This window comes from Pelophylax lessonae (assembly GCF_965119305.1).
Source record: "Pelophylax lessonae genome assembly, chromosome: 4".
Lineage (NCBI taxonomy): Eukaryota > Metazoa > Chordata > Amphibia > Anura > Ranidae > Pelophylax > Pelophylax lessonae.
Window position 1 is genome coordinate 51001204 of NC_138771.1, and position 27067 is coordinate 51028270.

Here is a 27067-nt window from a genome sequence, read left to right on the forward strand (position 1 = left end):
TATCTATCTATCTATCTATCTATCTATCTATCTATCTATCTATCTATCGCCTATTTTCAATACAAATGACTACTGTGTTTTTTTCCACAGGTGAAGTGTTTTATGCCACATCTCCTGAAAAGTTCACCTTCCAAGAGGCAGAGAAGCAATGCCAGAACCTTGGAGCTAGACTGGCTACTACAGGAGAACTTTATCTGGCTTGGCAGATTGGCATGGATGTGTGCAGTGCTGGTTGGTTGGCAGATCGCAGTGTTAGATATCCAATAGCCTATCCTCGTTCCAACTGTGGTGGAAACTTAGTTGGAGTCAGAACAGTCTATCTCCACCCTAACCAGACTGGATATCCAGATCCTCTGTCTCGTTATGATGCTATTTGCTATAAAGGTTAGTTTTTTTTACATTTCATTTTGTTAACCATTTATAGAGGGAATCACATTATAAGGACATGCAATGCCAGATTAACACCTCAAGAGGGTTTTCTACTGAAGTAGATCTCTGACTCCTATTTCCGGTGTTCATAATATAAGAAGTAGTGGGCTTATCTTACTTTCTTAGATCTTGGACAGAGTTTAGATTTGGCCAAATCTTATGTCTCTTATGGGAAAAATAATTAATCTGCTTTTCCTTTTCTACATCCACATCAGTCGACAATAGAACTATTAACAGATGTTCATCAGATATCCATATGTGCATGTAGTAGTGGGAAAATGTCTAGTATGAGATCACCTTTAACAGAAGCGCCTTTCTCTGGAAACTGCCAAACACATCCACTAAGCATGAGCACATTAGTTATTAAAATGACACAGTTTAGCTCAGTCATGCATAGACTTAAGTCTCAGTGTCCTTACGTGTTCTTTAAACTGCTTTTCTCCTGGAATAGATGATGCTGAGAACATTACCATTCAAACTGTGACACAGCCTGGATTGGAGCTCATCTTCCAGCCAAATGTTACTGAAGAGGAAGCCCGTGGCAGTATTGCTACCTTGGAAGGTCTGGACTTTACCCTCGCACCCTCTGAAGACAGCTTTACAGCTACACCAGTCTTTCCAGGAACGCCTATAAGTCCAGACCTGGTGCCAACAGAAGCCCCGTTGGAAAACATCACAGAGGATAGTCTTCAGCTATGGCTGGAAAATGTCACAGCTGTTCCATCTGTTGAAGCTACTGGCACAGTTGAGGAGGGAGTAGTGCCAGCTACTGCTGCCATTGATGCTGCCCAGCCAGAAAAACCCATCTCTGAGACTGGTAAGTGCTAAGCTAACTCAGTCTGACTGCAGTCAGCATATTTGTGTCCTTTGTGCTGGTCTCATTTTATACAGTCAAATATATTAACCACTTAAGCCCCGGAAGATTTTACCCCCTTCCTGACCAGGGGGTTTTTTGCGATTTTTTACTGCGTGACTTTAACGGACAATTGTGCGGTCGTGCGACGCTGTACCTAAACTAATTTCACGTCCTTTTTTTCCCACAAACAGAACTTTCTTTTGGTGGTATTTAATCACCTGTGCGATTTTTTGATCATGCGCTATAAACAAAAAAAGAGCGCAGATTTTGCAAAAATAACAATATTTTTCACTTTTTTTTATATGAAATTCCCCCCAAAAAAAATGTAAAAATCAAAATTTTTTAACATTTTCGGCCAATTTGTTTTATGCTACATATGTTTGGTAAAAAAAATCGCAAAATTTATCGCGTTTACTAACAAAGGGAAAGATTTTTGTCATTTTTGGTGTTTTTTTTTTTAACGAGTAATGGCGGCGATCTGCGTTTTTTTTTTTGCGGTACTGCGACATTGCGGCGGACAGATCGGACCCTTGACTGACATTTTTGACACTTTTGGGGGTACCAGTGACATTACTGCAGTAATCAGTGCTATATATATGCACTGTTACTGCAAAAATGACACTGGTAGGGAAGGGGTTAACTGTATTGGAGAGGGAGGGGTTAAGTGTGTCCTAGGGGCGTGATTCTAACTGTAGTGGGACATGGCTACTAGTGTAAAAACAGAGATCAACGGTTCTACATAGTAGAACCGTCTGATCTGTATTTTTACACAGGGGAGAATGACAGGCGGCTTGTTTACATAAGCCGCTCTGCCTTTCTCCCGCTCTACCGCCGATCATAGTGTGACCGGCGGACATCAGGTCCGCCGGTCACACGACCGCACTCCTCCGTGAACGAGCCGAGGTGGGCGCGTGCTTGCCCGCTATTGGCTCAAAACCCAGTGACAGGCGAGCGACGTAGATCTACGTCACTCTGCCTGGTCGGGGCTGACTGCCGCAGTAAATATACTGTGCGCCGTTGGCAACCGATTAAAAGCAGACCCATTATGCAAAAAATAAATTATCTATTACCCAAACTGTAGCCTAAGCAATACTGTGTTGCAACTTTTTTTTCCTTACACACCTTAAGGTGTTAGCTGCAAAATATGCCCCTTCAAAACCTGTTACTCCAAAATCATTCATGGCCGGGAGAAGTTTTAGTGCATGCTATAAAAAACAATTGAGTATTGTCCGTAAACCTTTTTTTGTTTGCACCAGAGTTGTATAAAGTACTCGAAACCCATACTTGAGTAAAAGTACAAGTGTTCGAACAAAAAGTGACTTGAGTAGAAGTGGAAGTGCTCAATCAAAAAGTGACTTGAGTAGAAGTACTAAAGTATTCAACATTTTTTGTACTTAAGTATGGCAAGTCGTTTTTTTTTTAAATTTTGCTACTCAAGTACTGAAAGTAAAAGTACCAGTAGTTTTGAAAAAAAAATTGCTACTCAAGTACTTAAAGTAAAAGTACAAGTACTGTGTTATGTAGTTATTAAAGAAAGAAGTCAAAAGTTTGAACACCATATTGTTTTTTATTATTTCAAATGCAGCTTTTATTTATACATACAGTAGCATTTATTTTTGTATGCGCTGATAATACACATGTTTTGAGCTTCATGAAACCTGCCATCTACTGTTCTGGCAGTGGTAATTTTTATAATAGTAACGAGTAACTATGCAGCACAAAAAAAAAAAAAATATTGGAGTAGAAGTATTGAAATCATCGAAAAAATGTAGTGAAGTAAAAGTGGAAGTAGGAGAAAAAAATTCTACTCTAGGAAAGTACAGATACCGCCTTTTGGTACTTAAGTACAGTAGTGAAGTAGTTCTACTTAGTTACTATACATCTCTGGTTTGCACTAACATTCAAAATTTCAGGACAGGCTTTTGTGTACTCCCTTCATCCAAGGTCCAAATAGTACTAATGCACAAAGTTTTAGCAGAATGTTATGCCCCGTACACACGTGCAGATTATCTGAAGACTTTTGTCTTCAGATTTACCTTTTCTATGTAGTGCAAGGGCCTGCCGGATTGCATACAAATTGAAAGTGTTTAGGGTTGACCTCATATTATATGGTTTTGGTAAGTCTACAGACAAAAGTCTTCAGATAATCTACACGTGTGTACGGGGCATTAAAGCGGAACTCAAATGTATCAAAGCACACACAAACTGAAAACGCTTTTAATTAATTCTTAATATTCAAGGTAAATTCACCCATTCATCAATGTCTCTATGCTTTAAATTTATTGAGAAAAACACTTTTAAAGTCCCCCCCTTAGCATTTCTAGCCGTGGCCATCTTAAGTAAGGGCAGATCTATTATGTTGCATTTACTTCCTGGAGTCCATCTGCCCTAAGCTCAGGCATGAAGGCAGGATGGTGTGCTTAGCTGGGAAAACCTCTCTTCCCCTTCTCCAGATGAAAGAAAAAAAATGTCAGTGAAGATTCCTGTGATGTATAAGATCATTTTGGCCTATGCCAAAAAAACAGGAAGCAACTGAAGAAAAGTAAAAAAAAAAGTTTATAACAGATAAAGGGGAATCATTAAAAGAAAAAGGCCAACACCCTCCTAAACACCTGCCATTTCTGTGTAATGCCTGTCAAATTCAAAAATGATTTAACTCCTCTAAATCCATGCACATTTAATACAGTTCATGCCAGGTGCACAATAAATCAGTCACTCAATATGTATATAGCCTTCAAACTGGGCAGATGACATCAGTTTGATTCAGTCAATTAATGACACCACTCAGCAATCTCCAAATAAAGAGAATATTTATCAGCTCCTAATAGAGAAGTCGGGCAGGGACCATGTGTATGTGAGAATCAAACCTTTTTTGCCATTCCCCGACATAGAGATGAGCCGTACACCATGTGCAGTAACTAATTACACAGAGTCCCTCTGTAGAAAGCTGTCCCGTGTCACCACACACATTTCCTATGCTGTATATTGCATTTAGGAGGGACAATGCTAATCCCATGCCTTCTCCACCAGTCCAGCATACCTCTGCACTAAGCGCGGACCTCATGCATGTGACTTCTTCACCCATCCGTACCATGCGACTAAGCTATGGGTCCCCGTAATGCTGGTTTGGTCCCCATAACTTCAGGGTACTGAACGCTGGGGAGGGAGCCAGATCACCGACCCCTTTGCTACTGGAGTACTCCTCGCCATGCCAGGTACCATGCCTTATAACCGGCTGCAATGTACCTTGCACTAGTTCTTGGTTACCCATAGAAACTTAATTTTTCCTCCTGATCTTGTCAATTTTATAATTTCTGGTGACTTTGCTTTTGTACCCCGTGTGTGCTTTACTGACCCTGTTCTTTCATACACCAGAAATCATCATGCACCCCTTTAAATGTCTTCAGACCAGGCTTAAAATGGTAAATGCATTTTTACTGAATAATTGTGGCAAAGTCCAATAAGTACATTCCAGTGCAACATACCCTGTCTAACTCAACTAAGCTGGTAGTTCATTACTGACATCTTCCAAGATTTGACAGTTCTCCAGACTCCCAGTTTCTTCCGACGGATTGCTGTCCCTCTCAGTGCTCCATGTCAATCACAGTATCACTGGGAACAGGGGCCCTGGGACCAGGCCTTCCATCTTAATTTAAATCACAAGACAGGCAGGCAGGGCCCAAAAAGCCCGGGAACTGAGATGCAGAACATTAACCTCTTCCCCAACCTGGGCAAGCCAACTGCCTAACTAATACACTATAAGCAACCAGCCTACAAGTCCACACAAACTAATAGGCAGCTCAAGGATGATATGGTCAAGAAACACCACGTAACAGGTTTCACCGGTATCCCAGCTGCATCAGAGGCTTGACACCAATTTTTAATTATATGTGCGTTTTTTTGTGTTTTATATTTTCTAACAAATAAACTTATACTGTATATTGTTTGGTAATACATATACTGTGCTCTAGGAAGGCCAATGGATGTATGATATGTACTTATATTTAATTAGATTCATATATAAGAATTTGGTGGAGTTCGAGTCTCAGCCACATTAGGAATTTGAAGATTTTATTTAAAAAATTTTTGAGTATTTTTACATGTAAAGTTCCTTTTACAGTGTCTGTACAATTTAAAGCTATATATGAAAAGTCAAGGGAAAAATAAGGATATATTAGTTTCTTTGCCTATCTATCTATCTATATCTATCTATCTATCTATCTATCTATCTATCTATCTATCTATCTATCTATCTATCTATCTATCTGTCTGTCTGTCTGTCTGTCTGTCTGTCTGTCTGTCTGTCTGTCTGTCTGTCTGTCTGTCTGTCTGTCTGTCTGTCTATCTATCTATCGATCGATCGATCGATCGATCTATCTATCTATCTATCTATCTATCTATCTATCTATCTATCTATCTATCTATCTATCTATCTATCTATCTATCTATCTATCTATCGATCGATCTATCTATCTATCTATCTATCTATCTATCTATCTATCTATCTATCTATCTATCTATCTATCTATCTATCTATATATCTATCTATCTATCTATCTATCTATCTATCTATCTATCTATCTATCTATCTATCTTTCTATCTATCTATCTATCTATCTATCTATCTATCTATCTATCTCTCCACCCATCAGTCAATACAATCATCCATCTATTGCTTATCTATGTATTCTTTGTTATCTATATATGTATATATTAATCCATCTAAGTATTTATCTATGTGTTCATCTATGCAGGACCATAGTCATTTGATGACAGCAAATCATTTAGTTATTACCTAAATTTGGCCTATCTATCTATCTATCTATCTATCTATCTATCTATCTATCTATCTATCTATCTATCTATCTATCTATCTATCTATCTATCTATCTATCTATCTATCTATCTATCTATCTATCTATCTATCTTTCTATCTGTCCATCTGTCTATCTGTCTATCTATCTATCTATCTATCTATCTATCTATCTATCTATCTATCTATCTATCTATCTATCTATCTATCTATCTATCTATCTATCTATCTATCTATCTATCTATCTATCTATCTATCTATCTATCTATCTATCTATCTATCTATCTATCTATCTATCTATCTATCTATCTATCTTTCCATCTGTCCATCTGTCCATCTATCTATCTATCTATCTATCTATCTATCTATCTATCTATCTATCTATCTATCTATCTATCTATCTATCTATCTATCTATCTATCTATCTATCTATCTATCTATCTATCTATCTATCTATCTATCTATCTATCTATCTATCTATCTATCTATCTATCTATCTATCTGTCTATCTATCTATCTGTCTATCTATCTATTTATCATTTATGACAAAAAGTAAAGCTATCTTTAGCTATTAGCTATCATTAAAATGAATTAATAAATAAAAGGCTCTGACTAGTTCAAGTAAAAAAAGAATGACACTATAGTTGTTTGTGATGAAAGCCCTGGTTAACGACTAGTCCCTTACTGTCATGTCAAGGTGTTGTGTTCCATTACCGAGCTGGTTCCAGTCGATACTCCTTGAACTTCAACCAAGCGAAGCAGGCGTGCCTGGACAACCATGCTGCCATCGCAACCCCTGCTCAGCTGCAGGCCGCCTATGAAGCTGGTTTCGATCAGTGTGATGCTGGATGGATATCAGACCAAACTGTCAGGTACCCATGTCTAGAACGTAATGAAAGATTGGGACTGCCACAGAGAGATATGCTTTGAAGAATATATACAGATTAATGTCAACATGTCCAGCATATCTAAATACCAAGACAAGTGACTTTTCAAAATTGGAATATATTTTTTAGAACTTGTTGCATATATTTTTAGATATTCATTAAGCCAATAAACAGATTTACTTTAATTTTGAAATATACCTCAATCAATGCCTAACATAGTACAACATTCTAAAAAGTGCATTATACTAAAGTCTTGTCCCAAATGTGTTCTAGTGACCAGTTTATTTTCAGTTTAATTCCACTGTGTCAAATTTGTACAAATTGTTGAGTCTTTCCAGGAAAGGGAGTTTCTTTGTTACACCTCGTCGTACTATGAAATTACCACATTTATGATACTGACCAAACTTAAATATGCTGAGAAAGGTAGTGGCACATTGACATGTAAAAGGTAGAATATATCTGAAATTCAAATTAAGGCTCTATTCACACCAAAAGGTTCTACATCCAAAATCCCATGGTTTTCAATTGTGCTCTTGACACCCGAACGTAATATTGCTTGAAGTTTGTAGCTTGAGAAAGTGCATGAGCTTCTTCTGAACTACAAGATTGAAGCTTCTAGAGTTTTTGGCTCCAATAGACTTCAATGGGAATGCCCAACAAAATGTGTAAAAACACACCATTTGTGCTTTTTGTTCCCTAGTAACTAGCTTTCCATTAGCTAATAATAATTCAGTTAGGAAATTCTAAAGCAAAAATGCCTGCCAAAACACTTAAAAATGCCTGTACAAACCCCTAAAAATAGGGCGATATAGCACCATCCACAATAAGTTGCTAGGTCGGTTAGGTAAATTTAGTTCTTTTGGCTCCTCTGTAATCAGTGGAGCAGTGTGTGATTGCTTTGGGCTGCTCTGGGTTTCACTGGCTGCAGGTTTCATTGCTTCCCTCTGCTACTGGAGGATTTTAGAATGAAGTGGGCTGGATGAAGCAAATCAGCAGCTGCATATTTATGTTGTTTCATCCAATTCCTTAAACCCAAACAGTGAACTTCTCTTATTTGCTCCTTTGTGGTTTTTTTAAATATACTTTTGAAATTGTTTTGTTTGTATCTATTCGTTCGATAAAAAAAAAAAAAAAATACCTGTTAATTCCACCAGAAGTCTAAGTAGCTTGTAACTTCCTGTAGTCAGCTGACAATACTGCACTGAAATCCCAAACATTTTTATGTGCCCGGTTCAGTTCACCTCTGTGGACTACAGAACATGTTATAGAGATGAAGAAAGCGAAAGAGATTGTAGCCCAATCTCAATTTTCTGATCCTCCATATACAGTATCTCACAAAAATGAGTACACCTCTCACATTTTTGTAAAACTTCTATCATATCTTTTCATGTGACAACACTGAAGAAATGACACTTTGCTACAATGTAAAGTAGTGAGTGTACAGCTTGTATAACAATGTAAATTTGCTGTCCCCTCAAAATAACTCAACACACAGCCAGTAATGTTTAAACCACTCGCAACAAAAGTGAGTACACCCCTTAGTGAAAATGTCCAAATTTGGCCCAAATAGCCATTTTCCCTCGCCGGTGTCATGTGACATGTGTTAAATTTGGTGTTATCCCTTTCTCTCTCATACTGGTCACTGGAAGTTCAACATGGCACCTCATGGCAAAGAATTCCCTGAGGATCTGAAAAATAGAAATGTTGCTCTACATAAAGATGGCCTAGGCTATAAGAAGATTGCCAAGACCCTGAAACTGAGCTGCAGTACGGTGGCCAAGACCATACAGCAGTTTAACAGGACAGGTTCCACTCAGAAAAGGCCTCGCCATGGTTGACCAAAGAGCATGAGTGCTGCTGGCACTGGGGAGCTACAGTTCATTGAGGGAACCATGAGTGCCAACATGTACTGTGACATACTGAAGCAGAGCATGATCCTCTGCATTCGGAGACTGGGCCACAAGGCAGTATTCCAACATGATAACGACCCAAAACACACCTCCAAGACGACCACTGCCTTGCTAAAGAAGCTGAGGATAAAGGTGATGGACTGGCCAAGCATGTCTCCAGACCTAAACCCTATTGAGCATCTGTGGGGCATTGTCAAATGAAAGGTGGAGGAGCGCAAGGTCTCTAACATCCACCAGCTCCGTGATGTCATCATGCAGGAGTGGGTTAAGGCAGAGCTGGAAAATAATGGTGGCCACACAAAATATTGATACTTTGGGCCCAATTTGGACATTTTAACTTAGGGGTGTACTCACTTTTGTTGCCAGCAATTTAGCCATTAATGGCTGTGTGTTGAATTATTTTGAGGGGACAGCAAATTTACACTGTTATACAAGCTGTACACTCACTACTTTACATTGTAGCAAAGTGTCATTTCTTCAGTGTTGTCACATGAAAAGATATAATAAAATATTTACACAAATGTGAGGGGTGTACTCACTTTTGTGGGATACTGTATACAGAACAGTGAACTTTGTTATCCTAGGACAGGACGTGTGTAACTGTCAGGATGATGAAGAGAAAATAAAACAAATAAGCCTGAAAAATGGAAAACGAATTCAGCGATTAAATATAAGGATTGATATATTGCAATATATAACATTTGTATTCTTGGATCAATACAGGAAACACCGTTCTCCCAACCAGCCCCTGCAACAAAAAAGTGAATAGCAGCCTCAGCATCCTTAGTCACATGACTATGACTAAGCCTCAGTGGGTGGAGCGAAACGCATCAGTGGGACGTGCTTTGGCAGAGTCACGCAGACTAAGGCTGCTATTCCCTTTTATGTTGCATGAGCTGGTTGGGTTTCCTCTATTGAGGATGAGGCACTCTTTGGCACTCTTTGGATGAGTACACTGACACGCCGCCACTCCACTTCTGTGGATCCAGGGGTGACATTTCTCTGCAGATTCCAGTGGTGCTCTAACTTTTTATTCAGGTGGTATTTTTATTTGTGGGTTTAGATTAAATGTTAAGGTAAGAAGTAATTAAAAAAAGACTAATACAGTCATACCTCTTATACGACTTTACTAATATTTTATAAAAATAACTATAATTATAATAAATTATTATAAATAATTATAAATAAATAAATTATAAATAAATTATAATAAATTAATTATAAATAAATAAATTATAAATAAATAATTATAAATAAATAATTTTAAATAATAACTATAATTATAATAAATATAATTATAAAAATAATTTTGGGAAAAAAATATATAATAACTCTTGTACTTGACTTGACTTGTAATGACTGTAAAAACCTATAAAATGGTATGTTAAATTCTAAGTGAACATTAGAGGTTCAAAGTGGATTGATGCTCATTTAACACAAAGGCACATCCTTATGGTTCTATAGTTAAACAGGCTTCTTGTTCCTAATTCTATTGAATGTTAATATTGTATAATGATTTTATGTATCCAGATACCCAATTGTCCAGCCTCGAGAGAATTGCAATGGAGACAGGAATGGGTTTCCGGGTGTCAGAAATTATGGAGTGGTGAATCCAAATGAGCAATATGATGTTTACTGTTATATTGATAAACTACGAGGTACGTGACCAGAAATAATACGTGCAAATTTATGTAATTACCTATAAAATTGTCAATACAGGTTGAGGCAAGTAAATGACTGCCCAAGACCTAAAGTCCATCTAATGCCTTCAGTTTTTTAAAGCTAAGATTTACAAACAGGCATTTTCTATGCAAGCTTAGCCGCCCTTACCCCAGCATCCCTTTAAGTAGTTCAGAATGCCCCGGGGGGGAGGGGGGGGATGTGATGTTAAGGATAGACAAACATGGGACCACTGTCACAGTTGTCACATGATCACAAGCTGGTCTCACCAGGTACCTACCTTGTACCAAGAGCTTTCGTTGACAGCTTGGTCTTTGTGCTAAGAGCATGCAGTGAGCATTCTCTCAGCACATAAGCTTCGGCCTGTGTTTGCAAAGCACTTAGATGGGAGACTTGATCTATACATTTTAGTAGAATTTGCAATAGTTGATCAATACCAACTAAATACTGGTGTAGGAGCAGTGGTCACAACAGTTACAGTTGCATGTTGGATCCAGCTTCATAGGACCTGTTTCTTCTCTGTGCCTAAACTTCTATATCTATCTATCTATCTATCTATCTATCTATCTATCTATCTATCTATCTATCTATCTATCTATCTATCTATCTATCTATCTATCTATCTATCTATCTATCTATCTATCTATCTATCTATCTATCTATTTCTTTGGTAATAATAATGTTGGTATTTACATTCATTTGTGACATATACTGTATTTTAAACTATTCTTTTGAAACTGACTGTACTATTGAATTTGGGTTTTGTTCATCTGAATAGAAAGGCCATTATTATATATAGTTTGTATTGGAAGGTCTATATAATTACCCCACATAACTCAAAGAACAAGGTTTACTGTGTTGTAGCTGATGTCTTGCAAACTATTTCCAGATACCGCCACATGTAGAGAGAGAAAGTCCTTTTCTTCTTCACTAACAACTTCATTGATATAATTCTGCAAAAATAATAAATACCGCCAAGGAGTATTTACTTTTGTAAATGTTTTTGTTTGGTTTCCTTTTTTCTTTTATAATTATAGTCATTAAAAGTGCTGTGGGAATGAATGTGACCATTCATGTCTTTTTCTCTTGTGTATCACATAGGAACATTATGTCATTATATGTAACATGACACACACACGCGCTATGACATACACACAGAGTCACGCTACATTCTTTCAATGAAATAGTGTAAGACAACAAAAATGATTTCATTGTGATATATCTTGGAATACTTGTACACAAGACATGTCCTAACTTCCATTTTCTCTTCATTCTTTACACTCTCCAAAAAAAGTTTAGCAAATAAATCTACCGAACACCAATCCTTTTCTAAATTTAGTGGTCTCTTTTTCGCAAGCTTTCTGGTTCTATTCTTCACCTATGATGGTTGGTGTCTGTAGTGGCATAGTAGTGGAGGCCCTGGCACTGGTGCAGGTTTTTAGCTGCCCTCCATTAGTTTGCCCCTACATCTACACCTCCATTAGGCTTCCCCTACATCTGCCCCTACATCTACACCTCCATTAGGCTGCCCCTACATCTACACCTCCATTAGGCTGCCCCTACATCTACACCTCCATTAGGCTTCCACTACATCTACACCTCCATTAGGCTTCCCCTACATCTACACCTCCATTAGGCTTCCCCTACATCTACACCTCCATTAGGCTACCCCTACATCTACACCTCCATTAGGCTGCCCCTACATCTACACCTCCATTAGGCTTCCCCTACATCTACACCTCCATTAGGCTGCCCCTACATCTACACCTCCATTAGGCTTCCCCTACATCTACACCTCCATTAGGCTTCCCCTACATCTACACCTCCATTAGGCTTCCCCTACATCTACACCTCCATTAGGCGTCTTCTACATCTACACCTCCATTAGGCTGCCCCTACATCTACACCTCCATTAGGCTGCCCCTACATCTACACCTCCATTAGGCTGCCCCTACATCTACACCTCCATTAGGTTGCACCTACATCTACAACACAGAGTGCACTAAGCTGGCCCAGGACCTTCTCCCTGCGCAGCCCTGGATTATGTGGCTAGCACCTCTTAGATTAGCACACCTGGGGGTTGATTCATTAAAGTGTTACTAAACCCACAACAGTAAAATCAGTCTGTATATGCATTAAAGCATGCTTGTTATACTCACTGTGGAACCTAAGGGGTTAATCCTCTGCATTGTGTAAAAAGGCTGTTTGATCCTGTATGCACAGATCCTCCTCTTCTTGCATTGTCCCCACAACATGTCCGGATAAGACAGGGTTACTGGAGTCAGGCTGCACATGCTCAGTTTGGTGTGTATTGCTAGAGATTTAATTTTTTTCTTGGGAGGGTGCATGTGATCAGCACAGGGCCAATCAGCACTGCCCAGACAGAGGGTCAGGGAACCTGAATCCTGATAGGACAGTCAGTGCAGTATGAAAACTCCTCCTACAGGCACTGATAGAAGTCACAAGACTGCTATATACTGCTGATGAGAAAAGGTATTTAGCAGTTTATATTTACTAAAATGATTGAATTTCCATGTTCTGTGTACTGTGGGAGACCAGAGATAGTGAATGCAGGCTCCTGGGTTTAGTAACACTTTAAAGGCAAAAAGGCAGTTTTCAAGGGAAGTTGCATTTTACAAGGGAATTTTCCCCGGAGCTTAGTGAATTCGGTAAAGTCCCACATTGAAAAGAATACCCAATCATGGGCAAAAAAAAAAAAAAAGAACTTTTGCTTGCACATGATTGAATGATGAATGTCAGCAGAACTTTACCTCATTCCCTAAGCTCTGGGGGAAATTCCCTTGCAAAGTGAACCTTCCACATGCCTTTAGTAAATCAACCCCAGTATGTAGGCAAAGGACAAACCCCTGCCATGCCTCCAGCTAAGCTGATTAGGAACAATACACAAAAAAAAAGATTGATGAAACCCATCCTTTTTTCATTACTCCGCTTGCTTTATACCAGTTGAGGTAGAGGTTGGATGAAAGGTTCACTGTAGTATAACACTTTTGGTATTTAAACAGTAGATTTTTTATAGAGGTCCATTTATCAGTTCAAAAAAGAGGAAAAATTCTGGAGGAAAGAGCAGCAGATAGATTGCAAAAGGACAGCTCCTCCATTGGAAACTCCAAGTGACCCAAGTTCATTATGAGCAGGAGAGTGGAGTATCCCAGTGACCAGTAAGGCTGGATTCACACTGATGTGGTGCGGGGAAACAGCGATTTCTGTGCGGTTCCCCCACCGCAACAGAATCGCAGGCATCGCTGCAATTCAGAACTGCTGCGGATGTCAATATAAAGTTAATAACACCCCCAAATCAGTTTGCAGATTGCAGTGCGAACTGTGGAATCAGATAGAATCAGATTGCATGGGTCTGAACATCCATGAGATCCGATTCCAGTGCGGACAAAAAAAAGGATCCAGTGCAAATTGAGCCAAGCATAATGTATGGCTCAATTCGCACCCCACTGAATTGGCATGTCATTTGTACAGGAATCTGGAGCGATTTCTGTACAAATGACATGTAATGCGGTAGACTGCATCAGTGTGAACCCAGCCTAAAGGTTTACTTTTTCTGAAAACAGATGGGTGCTTTCTACAGTATATCTTTTCCATCCATGTCTTCATAGGTGTGCACACAGGGGGTAGCAGGTGCCCTGGGCACACCTTAATCACCCTGTGTGGAGCAGATTCCCCCTGCCAGTCGGGCCCCCCATCCTCCAATAGTACCAATCACTTACTATGTTTATTCACAGCTGAAACATAATAAACTGTGTTAACTATGCTTTGGTTTGTAATTGAACCAAGAAGTCCCTTTGCACAGAGCACTTTCCATTCATTCACTGTTCAGTGCAGCTGAGGCTGCATAGAAAGGGATCTGAGAATCTCTGTCCTCAGTCCCTTTCTCTGTCTCAAAATCTATTTAGACCACTGATATTTCACCAAAGCCCCCCAACATGGCTCCTAAAAAATTGTAAAACAAAATTTAAATAATATTGTAAAATATAATTTGAAAAACAAAATAATAAAAATAAAAAAAACTACTGACACCATCCTCTGCCCCACTGATAAAGTCCACTGCCCAACTGACACTGTCCACTGCTCTACTGACTGACACCTTCCACTGTCCCACTGACACCAACCTCTGCCCTACTGATAAAGTCCACCACCCAACTGACACCGTCCACTGTTCTACTGACTGACACCATCCACTGTCCTACTGACACCAACCTCTGCCCTACTGATAAAGTCCACTGCCCAACTGACACTGTCCACTGCTCTACTGACTGACACTATCCACTGTCCTACCGACATCAACCTCTGCCCTACTGATAAATTCCACCGCCCAACTGACACTGTCCACTGCTCTACTTACTGACACTATCCACTCTCCTACCGACATCAACCTCTGCCCTACTGATAAAGTCCACCGCCCAACTGACACTGTCCACTGTTCTACTGATTGACACCATCCACTGTCTTACTGACACCAACCTCTGCCCTACTGATAAAGTCCACCGCCCAACTGACACTGTCCACTGTTCTACTGATTGACACCATCCACTGTCTTACTGACACCAACCTCTGCCCTACTGATAAAGTCCACCGCCCAACTAACACTCTCCACTGCTCTACTGACTGACACCATCCACTGTCCTACTGACACCAACCTCTGCCCTACTGATAAAATCCACTGCCCAACTGACACTGTCCACTGTTCTACTGACTGACACCATCCACTGTCCTACTGACACCAACCTCTGCCCTACTGATAAAGTCCACCGCTCAACTGACACTGTCCACTGCTATACTGACTGACACCATCCACTGTCCTACTGACACCAACCTCTGCCCTACTGGTACATCTACTGCTCTACTAATATACTGCCCTACTGAGACCTCCATATTTTAAAATTTGTGTTTACATTTATTCTTAAGTGTGTGTGTGTATATATATATATATATATATACACGCATGTGCTTTTTTGCATTGGGTGCACACCCTAATGCAATAGGCTGTGCACACCTATGCATGAGATACAAGCATATAAATGTATATTTTATTGAAGAATAAAGGTACTTTCAATACATTGTTGATTAATGTTCCTTTGATGTCGTATACAGGAGATGTGTTCTTTGCAACCCAGCCTAATTACTTCACATTCCAACAAGCACAAGAGTTTTGTGAAAGCAAAAATGCCAGCTTAGCTTCCACTGGGCAACTTTACGCCGCCTGGAAGTCAGGATTCGACAAATGCAGATCAGGCTGGCTCTCTGATGGGAGCGTTCGCTATCCTATTGTGAAACCACGTCGAGTTTGTGGGGGTGACCAACCTGGAGTACGAACGGTCTATATGTATAGCAACCAGACAGGATTCCCAGACCCACTGTCAAAATACAACGCATTTTGTTTCAGGCGTAAGTTTTTCATATTAATGCTCATGAATGTAAATTTACGAAGACAATTTCACCAAGGTTAATGTGGTATCAGATGTACTTATTGTCCCGTAATGCAGACACGTTGTACTGGGCAATAGCATAGCATGCTAACTTATTGCTTTTATGGAAGTTTGTCTATGAAGAATAGTTCACATGCACTGTACTAGGAGGCACATCATTAAAGGGCCTAAGTTTTAGATCAGTCTTGCAGCCTATTGGTAAATTCACAGCCTGAACACATTTTGCAGGCTCTTTGAATTTTGCCTTTAATATTCAGGGTCTAAAAGCAAAAAAAAATTATATGAACGTTTGGGAGAAATGAGCTTTATACCTTTTAGAAGTCACCCTAACTTACTCAAAGTGACATTTTTTCTTTTTTTGCAATCATTTTTTGACTGTTTTCCCAATATATGAATATTATACTTGCTGCATTAAACTAAATTGTGTTTTTACAGTCTGCCTGTTGAGTGTTGGTATACAGCTGTAAATGCCAACCAGATAATACAGGACAAGCATATGAGACTAAAATAAAACTGAACACTGAATTTAGTGGTATGGCCCAATATGATTGCATTAAGGCTGAACTACAGGAATTAACCAAAGTCTACCCTTGTAATACCCTGTTTCCCCAAAAATAAGCCCTACCCCGATATTAAGACCTAGCGTGATTTTTGGGGATAGTTGCAAAATAAGCCCTACCCCGAAAATAAGACCTAGTTAAAATTCTTGTAAAAACATGTAATCTGTTTTGTAAAAAGATGATATAATGTGCTGTTTGTACCTCCTTTTGTAACTTTATTGTGGAAAATACCTTATTTACAGCGCCGCCTACAAATGGGGACTCACTGGGTATTATATAATCTTTTTACAAAACAGAATACATCATTTTACAATAACTTTAACCAAGGTTTATTTTTGGGATTACAGAATGTCATACAGCTGACTCCTGTCCTGAGCTGACAGGGGGAGAGGAGAAGACAAGGGACACCAAAACTTTTAAAAAAATATTTTATTGTATTATAACAGGTTTTTTTTAAAAATAGAGAGGGGTAAATGACACAGCACAAGGACTCTGCTGTCTATCATGCTTTACCTCCCTGGCGGTATTCACAAATGTGGCTCGTGGGTGGAATTTCAGTGCCATTAGCTGTAACCCCGAGCCACACTCGGGGTACCGCCAGGGAGAAATCGCTGGATCCTGGAAGAGGGGTTACTTACCTTGTCCCAGGATCCCGCGATGTATTCCGGCAGTGTACGGCGGTCGGATCTTCCGCCTGATGCTGTTTTTCCCCCGGCTTCCGTTCCCTGCGAGCGTCACGACGCAGAGGGGTGGAACCGGCGGCAAATCCAAAGAGTAAAACACACAAACACAGTGATATATTGTAATCCCATTGGATTACATTACTAAATAAAATAAATTAACCTTAGTTTGCCCCCCAGTGCCCTTGCCTGCAGTTTTACTGTACTTATATATATATATGTATATATATATTTATATATATATATATATAATATATGTATACGTATATATACGTATATATATATATATATATATATATATATATATATATATATATATATATATAGCCTGCTCTGTTTCCCCCTTGTTGCAGTTTCTCTCTTTTTGCAGTGGAGACAGTGCTGAACTGGAAAGCTTCTCCAACAGAGGAGGAGCAACAAGCATTTTGGGGGAGACCAGGGATGAAGGAGGACTGCAGTGCAACTGGCTGCATTGGCAGCTGTACTCTGTGAAAGTGAAACTGCTCTTGATGAGAAAGGACTGCAGGCTGCAGCCACTACATGGATGGGACTTGACTACATTGCTGGATGGAGTGGAGAGAGCTGTGTGCAGAGCAGCAGAGCCCACTGAAAATCTGTCTTTGGTGGGCCAAGTCCAGGCTGGACTTCTGGGGAGTGGAGACCATTGCCAAAAGTAGGGCTGCAGCCTGCATGCAGAGAGAAGAGTTTGCGGTTACTGAGTCTGTCACTGTGCTAGCCAGCCTGTGCATAATGCAGCATTAATAAGGGACAGACAAATTGCACCAGTGCCACCAGATCAATTATTTGCACTAAGTTCACTTCACATCACCCGGCCTGGCCGCCCGCACATGACTACTCACCTCCTCTCCCTAGTCCCCGCGACTAGTTTGCCCCCCAGTGCCCTTGCCTGCAGTTTTACTGTACTTATATATATATATGTATATATATATATATATATATATATATATATATATATATAATATATGTATACGTATATATACGTATATATATATATATATATATATATATATATATATATATATATAATATATGTATATGTATATATACGTATATATATATATATATATATATATATAAATATATATATATATATAAATATATATATATATATATACATATATATATATATATATATATATATATATATATATATATATAATATAATATAATATATATGTATACGTATATATATATATATATATATATATATATATATATATATATGTATACATATATATATATATATATATATATATATATATATATATATATATATAAATATATATATATATACATATATATATATTTGTATATATATATATATGTATATATATAATATATGTATACGTATATATATATAATATATGTATACGTATATATATATATATATATAATATATGTATACGTATATATATATATATATATATATATATATATATATGTATATATATATATATATAATATATATATATATATATATATATATATATATATATATATATATATACTTTAACTTATTTATAGTTATTTACTATATTATAATTTATCATGTTTCAAACTTTATCATACCCGAGATGTTATATAGCACCTAAAATCTGAAATAATCATACCGCCAGGGAGGCTAAAGGATCAGGATATTTTTTTTTTTTTTTTTAGGGTTACAACCACTTTAAGATCGTCCTTGTACATACCGTAACTAAATAAGACATCCCCTGAAAATAAGCCCTAGTGTGTTTTTTGTAGCCAAAATTATTATAAGATCCGGTCTTATTTTCGGGGAAACACGGTAGCAATTTAATTTATTGTGATAAACCTTTCTGCTTTCTTTGTATATTATAGAACAGGTAGTATATTGTGCAAATCAGCAAAAGTTTACTGTTTTTATGTTGCAGCTTCTCTTTTTGAAGAGGAAGAAGCCACAGGCACTCCATCAATTGAAGAAGAAATTATTGCAACTAAGCTATATCCTGGCGTAGAAGGGTTGCCTTCTGGAGAAGAGATTACTGTAGAAACAGTAACTGCCACTGAATTTGAAAATGAAACCGACTTCTGGCTTATAAATGTCACTGCCCTCCCAACTGTTGAATTGGAGATAGGTAAGTAAGGTGGCCTTTTTATGGTATATCATATATTTGCCCCTTGCATCAAGTGATCCCACACCTGTTGTAATAGATACCCATGTTATAAGCAGATGGGCATCTTCCATCTCTGTTTAAGATCCATTATCAATGTTTTAAAGTACTTTGCAAGTTCTCCTTTGGTTTAACTCTTTTGCTTGTAAACTATAGTTCCTCTGTCATGCTCCCACCAATGATATGACTAAAGCCCAGAACACACTGCAGGTTCCATGTTTTTTTTTTTTTAATCAAGCCAATGAAAAAAAAAAACGGACAGTTTGTCGTACCAACTCAAGCAATGTTGATGCGGTGATCTCGCCAATTGTATGACAGGAGGACCCCACACTCTATATCACCAGAATACACTGATCATCATGGGGTCAATTCACTAGGCTTTAGAGGGTATCATGTTATTCATTTGCATAAATTATTGCATGCAATAAATAAAGTCTAATTCATAAAAAAAAGTAAACAGCGAAAAAAAAAAAAATTTGTTGGTAAATATCGCAAAAAATTGTGCAGTAATCTGTTAAATCCAATTCACAAATGAAACAGGAACGAAAAAAAGGTGCAATATTTAACACCACCCTTTTGGTGGTGGTAACCAGTGCGGCCTATTCAAACCCTCAGAAAGGGGCATTCCACCCACCGAGAGCCTAATTCAACCAACAGAACACCCACAGGAAGGGGTACCTTTCTACCCACCATTACAACAAGGTAAACTTGGATAGGAACATGAAAAATAAATAAAAATGTTTAAAAAAAATCAGTAAAAAAATATAGTCACGTATTCCACAATATAAATATGGGCAGCAGCACAAAATTGGGCCAAAAACATAGAACAATCTAGTAAAGAGCACTTTCAACAGCTCTAGTAGGTTATACATTTACAAAAAAAAAAAAAACATTTTTATGAATGTATGGCATGATAGATTTTGTAAAGGAGCTATTTTCAGGCAACAGAGTTTCACATGGTAAAGACACAGCTTTGATTACCAAGCATCAGGAGACATGAATTTGTGAAGGTACAGATTACTAAAAAAAAAAGTTAGATTAAAAAATATTTTTTTGCAAAAGAAAAATAACAAACATTTTAAAAATGTAAAATGTTATAAGGAAATTAGCTTAAACAACCCTGTAACCACGACACATGCGATAAATTACCGCATGAGAAAATGTAGTAGTTCCCGAACAATCGGAAAAATACCGCATTGGTTATTTAATGCTAATTTCTTAGTGAATTGAATTTTCACAACTGATTTACCGCAGGCATTATTTTACTGCATTTTATTTGCCGTTATTTAACTCTTAGTGAATTGACCCCATTGTTGGGCTGGCTTCTGTCAGACAGACTGCTGTACACACTGACAAAGTCGGACGATTCCTGCTGAACCGGCTGATTTTCAGACAATGTGTATCCAGCTTTACCCTGAAAATTATAAGTAGGTCTTCAATAAACCCCCAGGTTACTCCTGGAGCATTGAAAGGCTCATTCAGATTAATTTGCCATGAAACTGGCAAGCTGCTATGGAACTGATGCATGGCCATATTAATTGAAGTTTATTCAGCACAGAAAACATAATGAACATATGAGTATTGTTCATACAATTATTATATTTGTTTAAAAATAAATTAAAATGAACTAAAACTAAGTGAATTTTTTTCATTCTAATCATTTGTAATACAAATAAAATCTTTAGAATACTTCTGTAAATTGCCTGGATAGAATGGTAGTCAAAGAGATAATTACCCAAAGGAGCAAAGAATGTTCACTTAGCTGAAATCAGAACTAAGGTTTTTTTTCTGTAAACACTCTGAAATTGCAAGTTAAAAATAATGCTTGCATGAACACTTGCAAAACTATGTTTTGTGGCTTATATAGAAGGTATCCTATCTGTTATGTAAATCTATTGCAGAACATGGGGCTCTCTATGACCTCTTGGTTTCAGCACCTCTGACAGCACAGCTCAGAGGTCATTGCCTTCTACACCTCTCTCATAATGGGGTTAATTTACTAAAGGCAAATAGACTGTGCACTTTGCAAAGTGCACTCGCTCCAGAGTTTAGTAAATGAGGAAAAGCTGTACTTTGCCAAGAGTACCCAGTCACATGCAAGGAAAAAAAAATAATAATAATAATTTTTGCTTGCACTTGATTGGATGATGGAAGTCAGCAGAGCTCTCTCTCATTTACTAAGCTCAGAGACAAAGGAGAAAAGTTTAAAAGGCTGACACCAATTTATTGGTATATAATCATAAAACGGACAAAGGTCCATAAAACATGAATACAAAATGCAAAATACAAAAAAATAAATACAAGGAATGCAATGGAGAGTACCCAAAACTGCGAGATATAAACCAACATTAGCTGCCTCAAGATGAACTAGATAGGGGGATCCCTTAGAGAGTTGCACTGCAGGATCCCCCTAGCTAGTCCATCTTGAGGCAGCTAATGTTGGTTTATATCTCACAGTTTTGGGTACTTTCCATTGCATTCCTTATATTTATATTTTTGTATTTTGCATTTTGTATTTACGTTTTTGGACTTTCGTCTGTTTTATGATTATATACCAACAAATTGGCGCCCTTTCAGAGTCCAACTGCAGTTTGCAAAGTGCACAGTCTATTTGCATTCACATCCCACTTGTTATAGTTCCTCTCATTTTCCCAAATTTGTATATAAATAGAGGTGAGCGGACACCTGGATGTCCGTGTTCGGCGGGTTCGGCCAAACTTGAAAAAAAAGTCCGTGTCCGCGTCCCGGACTTTTTCCGAACTTTACCCGGACACCGAACCCCATTGAAGTCAATGGGGACCCGAACTTTCAGGCACTAAAATGGCTCTAAAACACCAATGGAAAGGGCTAGAGTGCTGCAAATGGCAGCAAAATGTAGTTAAGAGCATGGCAAGTGCTCTGCAAACAAATGCGGATAGGGAAATAACTTAAAACAACAAAAAAAAACAGAAAAATAAAACAATTTTCTTCATCTGTGAAGGACGAGGCCCATATGGAGTAGGAGGGAGGTTGAGGTGGCGGTGGATGTGGCGGTGGATGTGTCGGTGGATGTGGTGGTGTAGGTGGAAGCAGCGGTGGAGGGGGGCGAGGTAGCCAACACTGCTTTTTTTCAGTCATTACAAATTAGGGTACACTCCAAAAGAGTGAGAAAGATTAAAAATATAACAATGGCTGAGTAAGGTTGGTATCCATCTCTATTCTGCACAAGGTATGGAAAAGTCCTGTGGGATCCATGCCTGGTTCATTTTAATGAACGTGAGCTTGTCCACATTGTCTCTGGACAGGCGACTGCGCTTGTCTGTGATAATGCCCCCAGCCATGCTAAATACACGTTCAGATAATACACTGGCTGCAGGGCACACCAGCACCTCCAAGGCGTAAAGGGCAAGCTCAGGCCATGTGCCCAATTTGGAGACCCAGAAGTTGAAGGGGGCAGACCCATCATTCACTACATGTAGGCGTGTGCACACATACTGCTCCACCATGTTGGTGAAATGCTGCCTCCTGCTAAGACATTCCATATGAGCTGCTGGTGCTGCTGTTTGTGCTGACAAAGCTTTTCCACATTTCGGCCATGCTAACCCTGCCTTCTGAGGTGCTGGTGGTGCCCTGGTTGCGTTGGCGACCTCTTCCTCCTCCTCCTCTGCCTTGGCCTTGTGCTTCCACTGTGGCCCCTCTGTCAGGTGGGAATGCCAGCAGCATCGCGTCTACCAGCGTGCGCTTGTACTCGCGCATCTTGCGATCGCGCTCCAGTGAGTGAATTAAGGACGGTACGTTGTCCTTGTAACGGGGATCCAGCAGCGTGGCCACCCAGTAATCAGCACAAGTTAGAATGTGGGCAACTCGGCGGTCGTTGTGGAGACACTGCAGCATGTAATCGCTCATGTGTGCCAGGCTGCCCAGAGGCAACGAAAGGCTGTCCTCTGTGGGAGGTGTATCGTCTGTGTCCTCTGTATCCCCCCAGCCACGCACCAGTGATGGCCATGAGCTGGCCTGCGTGCCACCCTGCTGTGAACATGGTTCCATCTCCTCCTCCATCTCCTCCTCCTCATCCTCCTCATCCTCCTCATCCTCCAGAACTGTGCCCCTGCTGGACAATTGTGTACCTGGCGTTTGTGTGTGCAGGAACCCACCCTCGGAGCCACTTGCGAATGACTGCCCTGAAAGCCTTGGAAATGTTACCTCTTCATCCTCCTCCTCCTCCTCATCCTGTGCCACATCCTCTTCCATCATCGCCCGAATCGTTTTTTGAAGGAGGCATAGAAGTGGGATAGTTAAGCTGACAACGGCGTCATCGGCACTGGCCATGTTGGTGGAGTACTCAAAACAGAGCAACAAGTCACACAGGTCTCGCATGGAGGCCCAGTTATTGGTGGTGAAGTAGTGCTGTTCCGCAGAGCGACTCACGCGTGCGTGCTGCAGCTGAAACTCCACTATGGCCTGCTGCTGCTCGCACAGTCTTTCCAGCATGTGCAAGGTGGAGTTCCACCTTGTGGGCACGTCACATATGAGGCGGTGAGCGGGAAGGCCGAAGTTACGCTGCAGCGCTGACAGGAGAGCAGCAGCAGGTTGAGAACACCGAAAGTGCGCACAGACGGCCCGCACTTTCTGCAGCAGCTCTGATATATCGGGGTAATTTTTAAGGAACCTCTGCACCACCAAATTCAGCACATGCGCCAGGCAAGGGATGTGCGTCAAACCGGCTAGGCCCAGAGCTGCTATGAGATTTCGCCCATTATCGCACACCACCAGGCCGGGCTTGAGGCTCGCTGGCAGCAACCACTCATTTGTCTGCTGTTCCATGCTCCTCCACAACTCCTGCGCGGTGTGTGGTTTTTCCCCCAAACAGGCAAGTTTTAAAACTGCCTGCTGTCGTTTACCCCTGGCTGTGCTTAAGTTGGTGGTGAAGGTGTTACGCTGACCGGATGAGGAGGCGGTAGAGGATGAGGAAGCGGAGTAGGAGGAGTTAGGAACAGGAGGCAAACTGAAGCGCCCTGCAATCCTCGGTGGTGGAAGGACATGCGCCAAATTGCTATCCGCCTCAGGCCCATCCGCCACTGCATTTACCCAGTGTGCCGTTAGGGAGATATAACGCCCCTGACCGTGCTTACTGGTCCACGTATCGGTAGTTAGGTGGACCTTGGCACAGATGGCATTGCGCAGTGCACACCTGATTTTTTTCCCCCACTTGGTTGTGCAGGGAAGGGATGGCTTGCCTGGAAAAGTAGTGGCGGCCGGGCACGACGTACTGTGGGACAGCCACCGACATAAGGCTTTTAAAACTGTGCGTCTCCACCAGACGGAATGACAGAATTTCAAAGGCCAAGAATTTTGAAATGCTGGCATTCAGGGCCAGGGATTGCGTGTGGGTAGGGGGGTACTTCCTCTTCCCCTGAAGTGTTTGGGAGATGGAAAGCTGAACGCTTCCACGGGACATTGTGGAGATGGTTGGTGACCCAGGTGGTGGTGTTGCTGACAGATCCTCTGTTTGCGGGGTGGCAGGTGCCGGTATCACTACAGAGGATGATGAAGAGGCCGAGACTGCAGCAGAAGAGGAAGCAGGAGGAGCCAGAGACCTTTCTTGGTTTTGAAGGTGTCTACTCCACTGCAGCTCGTGCTTTGCACTTAGATGCCTGATCATGCAGGTTGTGCTCAGGTTGAGAAGGTTTATGCCTCGCTTCAGGCTCTGATTGCACAGGGTGCAAACCACTTGTGTCCTGTCATCAGCACATTTTCTGAAGAACTTCCACGCTAGAGAACTCCTTTGAGCTGGCTTTGGTGCGCTCGGTCCCTTACTGCGTTGGGCAGTAGCAGGCGTAGTGTCTAGGGCACGGCCACTCCGCTTCTGCACCCTGCTCCCTCTTCTGCTGTGCTGGTGGCTCTGTGCGACCACCGCCTCTTCCTCCAAACTACTCAGTACTCAGTAGTTGGCACCTGCGTTTCATCATCATCGGAGACGTGCTGCGATGGTCCTTCCATGTACTCATCTTGAGAAATAAGTGGTTGGGCATCGCTGCACTCAATCTCTTCCACTTCTGGGGCAGGGCTAGGTGGATGGCCCTGGGAAACCCTGCTGACAGAGTCATCAAAAAGAAGAAGAGACTGCTTCATGACTTGGGGCTCAGACTGCTTGCCTGATTTGCAAGGGGGTGAGGTGAAAGACAGTTGGACATCGGCTGCAGGTGCCAACTCTGACCTTTCTGCAGTAGACTGGGTGGGAGACAATGTGAAGGCCTCGACCACGTCCTCTCCTTGCAACAGGAGCTCTACCAGCAGCACCACGACCCAGGCCACGGCCCCTATTTGACGGTCTCCTCATATTTCTGTAATTTATGATCTTGCCCTAGAAAGGTGTTTATTGAATAGCGGAACAAAACAACAACAGTATCGCACGGGTGTATCTCACAGTCAAATATGCAAACTATGCCGCAATTTAATATTTTTTACCCCAAAAGGGTGTTTATTAAATAGCGGAATAGAAAAACAGTATACAAATACAACGGTGTATCTCACAGTCAAATATTCAAAGTATGCAGCAATTTAATTTTTTTCACCCCAAAAGGGTGTATATTGAATAGCGGAATAGAAAAAAGGATATAAAATGGTGTATCTCACACGTACAAACACAGACTAGGCCCAGATTACAATTTTTTGTACCCTAAAGGGAGGATGAGGATGAGGAAGAGGAGTAGGAGGAGTTCGGAACAGGAGGCAAACTGAAGCACCCTGCAATCCTCGGCGGTGGAAGATGCGCCCCAAAAATTTGGAAGGTGTATCTCACACGTACGGATACAGACTATGCCGCAATTTAATTCTTTTTACCCCAAAAGGGTGTAGATTGAATAGCGGAATAGAAAATATGATATAAAAAGGTGTATCTCACACGTACAAACACAGACTAGGCCCCGATTACAATTTTTTGTACCCTACAGGCAGGATGAGGAGTAGGAGGAGTTCGGAACAGGAGGCAAACTGAAGCACTCTGCAATCCTCGCGGTGGAAGATGCGCCCCAAAAATTTGGAAGGTGTATCTCACACGTACCGATACAGACTATGCTGCAATTTAATTCTTTTTAACCCAAAAGGGTGTATATTGAATAGCGGAATAGAAAAAATGTTATAAAACGGTGTATCTCACATGTACAAACACAGACTAGGCCCCGATTACAATTTTTTGTACCCTACAGGCAGGATGAGGAGTAGGAGGAGTTCGGAACAGGAGGCAAACTGAAGCACCCTGCAATCCTCGGCGGTGGAAGATGCGCCCCAAAAATTTGGAAGGTGTATCTCACACGTACCGATACAGACTATGCCGCAATTTAATTCTTTTTACCCCAAAAGGGTGTAGATTGAATAGCGGAATAGAAAATATGATATAAAATTGGTGATTTTTCAATAGCACATGTGAACACAGCAGTGTCTTATGTTTTATGTCACGGTCAGCTCAGCAGCAGGCTATGAAGGGAAAAAAAAAAATTCCCCTTTAACTTTGTAATTTTTAAATAGCAGATTAGTACAGACTATGCCACAATTTAATATTTTTTAACCCAAAAGGGTGTATATTGAATAGTGGAATAGAAAAAAGTATATAAAATTGAAAATCACTCAATAACACATGTGAAAACAGCAGTGTCTTATGT

The 27067-nt window shown here is 40.2% G+C and overlaps 1 protein-coding gene across 3 annotated transcripts in view; it reads left to right on the forward strand.

Annotated features, from left to right (window-relative positions):
* The window catches only part of ACAN (aggrecan), a 186094-nt gene that overhangs the window by 96786 nt on the left and 62241 nt on the right, over positions 1-27067 (forward strand). For all 3 annotated transcript variants that reach the window (XM_082256051.1, XM_082256049.1, XM_082256050.1), the window contains exons 6-11: positions 91-384; positions 881-1246; positions 6796-6970; positions 10426-10553; positions 15700-15993; positions 19188-19391. In XM_082256051.1, coding sequence (XP_082112177.1) covers positions 91-384; positions 881-1246; positions 6796-6970; positions 10426-10553; positions 15700-15993; positions 19188-19391 — 1461 coding nt within the window. The remainder of the gene's footprint in view (positions 1-90; positions 385-880; positions 1247-6795; positions 6971-10425; positions 10554-15699; positions 15994-19187; positions 19392-27067) is intronic.